Source organism: Pollicipes pollicipes, unplaced genomic scaffold, assembly GCF_011947565.3.
Source record: "Pollicipes pollicipes isolate AB1234 unplaced genomic scaffold, Ppol_2.1 Scaffold_7261;HRSCAF=8764_pilon_pilon_pilon, whole genome shotgun sequence".
NCBI lineage: Eukaryota > Metazoa > Arthropoda > Thecostraca > Pollicipedomorpha > Pollicipedidae > Pollicipes > Pollicipes pollicipes.
In genome coordinates this window covers 33,113,595-33,123,017 of record NW_023597054.1, presented here as the reverse complement: position 1 = coordinate 33,123,017, position 9,423 = coordinate 33,113,595, and the positions used below count along the sequence as shown (strand labels likewise).

At 50.3% G+C, this 9,423-nt stretch overlaps 1 protein-coding gene across 1 annotated transcript in view; it reads left to right on the top strand.

Moving 5' to 3' along the window:
- The first annotated feature begins 2,257 nt into the window (after positions 1-2,257).
- Positions 2,258-9,423, top strand: part of LOC119111316 (xylosyltransferase 2) — a 64,276-nt gene continuing 57,110 nt past the window's right edge. Inside the window, exon 1 of the mRNA XM_037235130.1 lies at positions 2,258-2,358. Coding sequence (XP_037091025.1) covers positions 2,343-2,358 — 16 coding nt within the window. The 5' untranslated portion in view covers positions 2,258-2,342. The remainder of the gene's footprint in view (positions 2,359-9,423) is intronic.

Here is a 9,423-nt window from a genome sequence, read left to right as displayed (position 1 = left end):
CAAACATAATATGTCAGTTGAAGAAGAGATAACACGCAACCAACAAGTACCTGAAAACACGAGTATTTGAGCCTCCCCTCCCCGATACCAAACAGGGTACCACCAGCCGGTACCAATCAGAACACCACCGGGCGGTACCAGTCAGAGCATCATCGGAGGTATCGAACCGAGCATCACCAGTCAGAACCAATCAGAGCACTACCGGCCAGTGTCAATTAGAGCATCACCGACCGGTACCGGTCAGAGCGCCACCGGGCTGTACCAGTTGGAACACCAGCGAGCGGTACCGATCAGGACGCCATCGGCAATATCAATCAGAGCACTATCGGCCGGCACCGGTCAGAGCACCACCGACCGGTACCAGTCGGAGCGCCATGCAATGACCGGAACCAGTCGGAGTACCATCGGGGGTGCCGGTCAGAACACCACTGGTCGATGCCAATCAGAGCACCACCGGCCGGTACCACTCAGAACACCATCGGGTGATACCAATCAGAGCATGCTTTTGTGTTTTTTATCCCTTATCACTTTCCGTCGTTTTTTGACATACTGTTTTATCTGTCAGACTAATGACACGTAATAGCCCCGTATGTATGTGGGGTATCAGCTGAGGTCAAATTCAAATTCAAATGCAAATACAAATACATTAGCATCACCGATCAGTACCAATCAGAGCTGCAGCACCCACGTGGAGAATGTGAACTTCAGGCGGGCTGCAGAGGAAGGTGACAGAGAATGCGAGAGGTAAGCATGATGGTGAGCTCCGGAAATTCCTCAGTGCGCATATGAAGCCGGGCGTGCCTGCCCATGACCAGCCCACAAATCGCGGCGCGAGGTTTACAAGAGAGGCAGACAGCAGCAGCAGCCGCTGTTGCAGTCGACGTGCAGGATATCTACGGCCTCAGCAAGATAACCTTTCCACAGCGCCAACCCGGTCCGGTCAAGGCGGGCTCGAGTCACCGATCTAGTGCCTTAGTGGTTTCCAACTCTTTTCGCCATTTTCGGAATGGCTTATGCAAACTGGTGTATGCTTCAGCGCCAGTGTAGTGAGGTAATATACCACCACACACGGGTGAAAACCACACGCGTCAGCCTGCGGCGAAATTACTGTAATTATAACGATGCTCAATGAAGCAAGTAAATCTGCCATGCTGTTCTGATTCGTATTTTTCATTTGATTCGCGCGTCGAAATTGTCACCCGCGGCTATGAATGTCACAGAAAATTGCTCTACAGATCAGCGTTGCGTGGTCGATGAATCACAATAAACTGGGCCTGCTCGCAATGTTGGGCATGTGTGGCTGGCCATCTGTTGCTGGCCATCTACCACGTGTGAATTCGAATTCATCACCGGGCCGTAGGCTGTATCGGTGCTGTCACCTACGTCATTGGCGTCTTATGTTCCTTTTTGGGCCCATAGTGCTGTTTAAACAGCATTACATCGAAATTTCCGAAGCTCGCTACACTCCGAAATTGTCAAACGGGGCATCTTTGGATCCATCACTTTCTAAAGCAATACTCAGCGTCAATGTATGAGTCAATGATTGAATAGCAATACGAACAGAACGGAAATACAACTTTTTTACAGAAGTTACAAATCAGGTAGGACTACGCCTCCATCCCTCAGTTGCATCCCCGTTCCGCCGCTGCTGGGCTCTGAACCATGTCTGCCCTAATTTGCCCGACTGCAGTCCGGGTCCCCGCGGCTGGACTCTAACCCGTGTCTGCCCTAGTTTGCCCGACTGGATCCCCGGTCCCCGCGGCTGGACTTTAACCCGTGTCTGCCTAGTTTGCCCGACTGGATCCCCGGTCCCCGCGGCTGGACTCTAACCCGTGTCTGCCCTAGTTTGCCCGACTGGATCCCCGGTCCCCGCGGCTGGACTTTAACCCGTGTCTGCCCTAGTTTGCCCGACTGGATCCCCGGTCCCCGCGGCTGGACTCTAACCCGTGTCTGCCTAGTTTGCCCGACTGGATCCCCCGTACCTGCGGCTGGACTCTAAACCCGTGTCTGCCCTAGTTTGCCCGGCTGGATTCCCGGTCCCCACGGCTGGACTTCGTCCCATGCCCGCCCTAGTTTGCCCGGCTGGATTCCCGGTCCCCGCGGCCGGTGCGGCATCGGGCGCGCTCGTTTCTTCGTGTCACGGTTCTGAGGGAGGTTGGGCCTTGTTGGACAGGACGACAGCTGGCCGGCCGGGCCGACGCCACCTCGTCCCATTGTGCCGGCTACCCCAGCGCGAAGCACAGGTGCGCGTTGCGTCGCGTCGACAAATCGTACGTCTCTGGACGGTGAGGCGGCGACGGCGCTCGAGACGGGACGTCCTTCAAGCCGACAGCGGCGCAGCCATGGTAGTGACCGCCGGTGAGTGAGCAACCCCACCTGCAGGTGGTTACCTGTTTGAGAGAACTGTCCATTGCCCGTCTCGAGATAATCATTCGGCTCCAGGTGGACCTCGGTCACCGCCGACATGCCACTGAGTTACGCCAGCTGGCACCAGTAGCTGGGTGGTCATTTCATCAAATCTGGCGCTGTTGGTCCTCAGGTAAATGGTGACTACGAGCTGTTGAATGTTCTTCGTAATGTACATCGTAATTACATATTGCGAATTGTCATGTAAGAATGTTAATGCGAATGTGTGTATTCGCAGCCTTTTCCTTGAACAGCTTTAGTACTTCTCACTTTTTGGGGTTACGTCTTTACATATGCTACACACTTACCGGCTGGCATTGACCTAACTCCTCCCCCTAAGTTGTTCCGTGCATTAGCGAGGAACATTACGCATATAGAAAAGTAGTATTGGCCACACAGTAGTATCAGCCATACTCCTCGGAGAAAAACCAGGAGAATGGAAGTATAGTTGGGTTGATACTTCGGCAACATGCCTTTATCGAAACAATAGCAGAAGTGAATTCAAAATTTGGGATTCACTTCTGCTATTGTTTCGGTAAAGGCATGTTGGCGAAATATCAACCCAAACCTAATTTCCATTCCCTTGATTTTTCTCCGAGTAATAAGGCTAATTCTGATGTCTCATCTAATCCCTGCCCCTACTGGCATTTTTCACACAAGGAATTTGGCCCACTTTATTTTTGACGAGAGGCAAGTAATGTTTTCGATGCCCGGAGCGCAATTTGCTGAGAGATACCGTTTGGCTTGGAGGTATTTACGGCCCAAACCTTCAGTCGTCTCGTTCTTCGATTATCTGAGAAGCTTTTTGCCAGCCTTATGCAGTTTACATGCACACATCTGATGCGACGACCTAGCTGCACTTTGTTTCCATTCCCTCATTCGAAGTTGCAAAGACACACTACGGCATGTTCTACGACGCCAAAGCTGCCTCCCCCCCCCCCCCCCATTTGGTGGACATTTGTACGCACCGACGGTGTCTGCTAATCGGGTTTGGTCCCACTAGGAATAAGAAGTAAACAGTTGGAAAGAAAAAAGCAGCGGACCAGTTGTAGTAAGTGATATATCCTACAGCTATACGCGGAGGCGACCTGTACAAATACAAATACAAATACTCCAAGTAATGCGGGAAAATAGTGTTCTACGCTATACATGCAGATTAAGGTTTTCGTGTTGGTCGAGGGCGCAAGTAAGGATCCTATAAGCCCGCCTCCTTACTAATCGACAACATCGATAACAGATCATTTCGTTCCGTTGGTTTCAATCGAAATAGGCTCCGTCCAGATGTGTGACTTCTCCGCATTTCATTTTTAGTTCAGAAATCCCATGTGCAACATTTTTGTTGCTGAAAGTCAACGACAGGTGTTAAAAATGCGCAGCATCTGTACTTAACACTGTAATTCGACTGCTGTATGTGTGGTGGCTACAAATGCCTTTGAAGCACGTAAGATATCGTCCATACGAACGGAAAATTGCTACATTGCGTCAGATACGTCAAAGATTATCGTTGGTAAACATCATCAAACAGCATTGCGTTTTCCATGATGAGTCGCTTAGAGCTGTCAAATGGATGGCCAATCACAAGGAAATAAGGTGGGGAAGTTTTTAAATGGTGCTTTTCTAAAAACGACCAATAGTAATGCGACCATGATGATACGATGATGCGAGCACGCCATCATTTGATGCTTTTGAATGCGAGTGGGGCTCAACTGAAACGTGGAGCGACCAATACCAGATCGTAAAATACCGTCTGTATTGTGTCAGAGGGAGAGGGGTGGGGGGGGGGGGGGGCACGGGTGCGACAAACATTTGAAACATGCACCTCTACGCCTTCCTGCCTCAACAAAAGTCTTTGCTGCGCTCAGTGTGTTGGGCTACTGGCCAGCTGCTGGTGTTGTTATGCGTGATGTCCGTCAAATTAGCGTCGTATTCGCATCCGAATTCAGCGTGTTGTACAGATTTCAACCCGGGTTTTTGCGCACAAACTCATTAAATTATTCACGAATCTTCGAGAGCGCCGACCGTCAGTCACCACCACCGCGCGACCGTGGAAACACGTCGACTGGGACGCGTTCAACCTGAGCCTGCTGCTCGCGGATTGGGAGCCGCTCTTCGCCGCTGGCACGCCGATGGCAAGGTGGCCGCATTCATGGAAGTGTGGGACGTCGCAGCCGATGCTCACCGCCCGACCATTACCGTGACGTCACGCCGGCCCGGCTGACCATGGCTGCGTGGAGATGCAGAAGTCTTCGCAGCTATGGAGGAGCGCGACGGCACCCGCGAGACCTGGAAGCGCTGCCGTACCACAGAGGCGCGCCGCGTGTCCCAGCGGTCCCGTAACAAAGTGAAGGGACTGATCACCGCCGCGCGACGCTCCTACCTGTGCAACAGTCTGCTGACAGGGCGGCGAGATTTCTGGAGTCGCCTCAAGCGATGCGGACTGCAGCCGGCGAGAGGGCGTGGTACACCCAACTGCGATATGGGCACCCGGGCGGACCTCCGGACCCCGGCACATGGGCACCCAATGCCCACTTCGCTGCCGTTGGCCCTCGCATCGCTGCGGAGGCGGCGGCGGTGCGTGGTAATGCGGGTACATCCCCGGCTGGACCGCGCCCGCACCGTGTCTGTGCCTCAGCGATCTCCCTACATCCAGCCACTCTACCGCAGCTTTCGGCAGCCATCAGGAACATGAGTGCGTTGAGGGTTGTCGGCGTCGATGGCATACCACTCTATGCAGTTAAAAAGTGTTTCGCTGTAACCGGTGCTCATCCTCTACATCTGATCAACTTTTTTATCATATCACGCTCCTTTCCGTCCGTCTGGAAGATTGCCCGCGTCACCCCGGTTTCAAGCCAGGCGATCGATTAGACCTGAATAGCTTTTGGCCCATTTCTATTCCCTCTGCTCTGTCGAAAATTGTCGAGAAGGTCGTCTGCTCGCAACTCACTTCTTACCCTCTTGACAATCATGTACTAATGCCGTCGCAAACGCCGCATCGTCCATCCTCTCGACGGAGGACGCCCTGATCGACTCCGTCGATCGACGACGTCGTCGTGGGGTGGCTGGCAGGGGCTGTCGACAACGACCATGTCGCGTCGATAACGACGATTAACCTCAGCAAAGCCTTTGACAGCGTTGATCACGGAGTCCTCTCAGCGGGCTGGAATGGTGCGTGGTGTCCTCAGAATGATTTCGGGATTACCTGAGCGGCGGGAGCAGGTGGTCAGTGAAGGCTCGATTATTCTATTATCCCACGGGGTGGCTCAGGAACGTTTTGTCGGTTCCAATCCTCATCTTCATCAATGACCTATCCATCTTCCTACTCACGACCATCTACTACCTTACGCCGATGACACCCAACTCTCCGATGTCGTCGGCCTGTCCAACGTAAAAGCCCGCGTCGAGGAGTTCATTCAGTAATTTCAAAACTGATTTCGGTCAAATGGCCTAAAAATGAGCCAAAAAGACACTTCGTGCTGATCGGCACCAAACCCTCTATCACAAAGACTGGCAACTTCGACATTGCTATCTCCGACGCAAACTTTCATCCATCATCTTCAGTGAAGGTACTGGGTGTACTCCTCGACCACCACCGTACCTGGGAACCTCACATCTCCTCTCTCGTTCGGCGCTGTAATGCAATCCTTGCATCCCGGCTCATAATCCAACACCACTTCATTCCTGAGGTTTTGAAGTTTCTTGTTCAAATCTACGGCTTCCCTATATCCTCTACTCTGCTGGGGTCCATCTGGGGTGGAGCGGCCGAGCGTGAACTAGACAGGGTGCAAAGGGTGATGCACCTTGCAGCCTGGCTAGTGAGTGGTGTACGCCGCAACGATCACATTTTACCTGTTCTGGAGGCGCTCGGCTGGCGTAGCGTCGCGGATCTCGTGCACCACCGGGACTGTCTGAATGTGTACAGGGCGCTGCATGTCCCCGAACCTCCTAGTGCATTACGTGCTCTATTCGTAACGAGCCTACCCAACGCCAAACTCGGGCTGTTTCGGGCGGTTTTGGCTCGCTACATCTGCCACGCGTCCGACTGGGCGGCACCCAGTGGCACTTTCCGTACCACGCCACCGCGGGGAACCGGCAGTCTGCGGCGGCCACCCGCACCCCCTCGCGCCAGGCGTTCTTGACTGTTTTAAAGCGCTGGCTCTTTGACTAAAATTGTGTATATATGCGTATGTGTGTATCTTTGCACTGCGTGTGGGTTTTGTCTGGTACGACTGGGCGCAGAACAACCACCGCGTGGATGCGCCTGCAATTAAATAACTGTAACTGTAAATCTGATACATTCTTTTCACAACTGTCTTAGTTTGACCTCTACCGGCCAATAAAAGGACAAACTTGGAGAATCTGGAATTCCTTCGTTTGTCTCAAAAATCCAACCAAACAAAAAATAAATCATGTTGATTCTCGTCATGCCAAATTTTATCACGTCTACAGAGACTCACTAGGTCTAGGGGCAAGGTCACGTAAGACAAGATACCATGATATTTCCTCGCTCATGAAGCAGTTTCAGCCAAAAGGATGCTATGTTGATGCCCATGATGTCCAACTTTGTCTCACTTACAAAACTAACTTTTAAGGGTAAAGGTCAAGGTCATACGAAGTGTCAAAAAATCCGTTGGTTCCAGAAATTATGTTCACGCATGCCAGACACAAATAACTCGGCGTGCATATTTGTCTCGGCTTTGCACGCCGCATGACCAAGGAATGCTTAGTACTAACAGAGTTGACAGGACTCGTGTGACATTTCTATGGTGTCATGTGTGTCTGGGTGACCTTGAAATAGTTTGCACGAAATAGTCCATTTGCGTGGGCGTCTAGCTCAGAAACTAGAGGGGTGTAAGATTTAAAGGGAGTGTTCCACATTTATATGGGTTTTAATCTCGAGTAGCCATCTTGAAGACCTTTCGGTGCTCTTCACAATCCTGACCTTTTTAAGGCCTACGCTCCTCTAATTTTTGCGCTACACGCTCGCGAAAACGGGGAGAGTATCTCTGAAAGAGAATTCAAAGTCACCTTGACATTCATGATGTCATATTAACGTCACTCATATCCTGCCATTCCATTGGCCGTGCGGCAATCAAGACCAATACAATGTTATTGTCGGTACGTTCATATCATATTTTTGTGAACACGATTTCCAGAAACGACCGTCAATTGGCTCTCATTCAATACTGTGCGACATACGATGGCGTAATCAAACAATGATGTAGGGGAGCATATTTACTAAACAGAGAAATGGTATTGTCTGGAACGGTCTTTTCTTTTTAAAAGTATACCAATAGTTATAAATGAGCGTGCTCCATCTTATCAGATGCTTGCTTAAACATTTTCAAACGTGAGACATTCCCTTTGAGCTCCTAGTTAACGCGCAATGACAGCCAATATGCAAAATACAGGTTATTTCGTGGAAGAAATTCTTTAACCGTCTTCATCCAAAAACTATCGGAGATTTAGCATAATTTGGCGAGGCCTCAGTTTCAAAAACCAGAGCTCTGGGATCGGCACACCTGTTCCCAATACAAATTCATATGGAGTTCGATAATATAGGATATAAAAGAGTCGAAGATTTTCGGGGGAAGTGGATAGAGTTTTGCGCACGATGGTTTGGTGGTAGGGATTCTGCTCCGCCAGCGCAGTATCACGCGGCCTGTGCACTTAAAATGACACCTTATGATGGTACCACACATGGTCAGAGGCGCACATATGACGCATTACCTTAATTGCCCTACGTTATGAGCCAAGTCAGTCGAGGAACGAAATCAGGCTTCTACCTTCAAAGTCGAACATGAATCTTCGAAGCCAATAATGACGTTAGTGGTTACTATCTTTAAAGCAATAAAGTTTGATTGAAGCCAGCAATTTTGAGCTTTTTACCCGCAAAGCCGCAGCAGAATTAAGCGGTTGTGCGGTTAGGAACGCGAAGCCAACGCCGAAATCACCAAGTAAAAAGAACTAACCCAAAGCCATAGCCAAATCCAGTGTATAACGTTGTTCTGAGAATCCAGAATAGCTCTTCGTCTGTAAAAACTGCATGGAAGTAGAAAACACCATAAGGAACCTGCCAAATGCTTGAGACGGAGCGTAAGCATTACGGATGGCAAATTTTCAGACGATCGTCTTCGCCTTGCGTGCCAGGATGCAGGTGCACAATATTTCGTACAGCCTACTCCCTGACCTTCGTCATTTGTTAACTGGTTCTGAAAATGACTCGCTAGCCTTTGGTTTAAGCCATAAACGCGTCGCAGCATGGAGACGTTAAAAGGACTTTGGGCTGAAAGCATGGGCAACATTGTTTTTGCGACGCAAAAATGCAACTGCAAGGAAAAAGTCACCTTGAAAGAGGCGAAGCTAGCTGCTCAAGATGACACGAGGCCAAGACCGGAGCCATAATTCAGAGGTCACGTTTGACGCCGAAGTTGAAGCCGAGGCCGAGGCCGTTGAAGCGTTGAACCCAAACACGCAAAAATAGCACAAAGTTAAAACCGGTCCAGCCGTTCCCAACGGCAGAAGCAGAAGCCGAAGACAAACCAGCCTCGACAACTTGTCTTAGGTCGAAGCTGAACCCGAAGCCATTAGAAAAAACTACGGCTTTCCTAGGTCGACGCTGAGGCTGAAGGTGGCTTCGTCCCCATGCCTGAGCTAAGTGTGCATTTCTCGAACTTAGAGCGCCCAACAGATCGAAAGCAACAAAACGTACACATACGTTACTTATTCTATCTAGTGATCTTCTGCGATGGCTGAATAACCTGAAATATGAATTATGTTTCTTATACTGTCCTCTTGATCTAACTGCCGACAATAGAACCTAAGTATAATTAATAAGAATGCTGGCTGTTCCGACATCGTTGATGCAGGGCCGATTAAGGGAGCCCATGCTAGACGCTGCTCATGCTACACGATGCTGATCAATATTTTCCTGTGCTTTTAGATATTCAGCCAAGAATATTGGAGAGGACAAACCAATATTGCGAAGGGACGGGGAAAACCAGCATTAGTGGTGTCAAG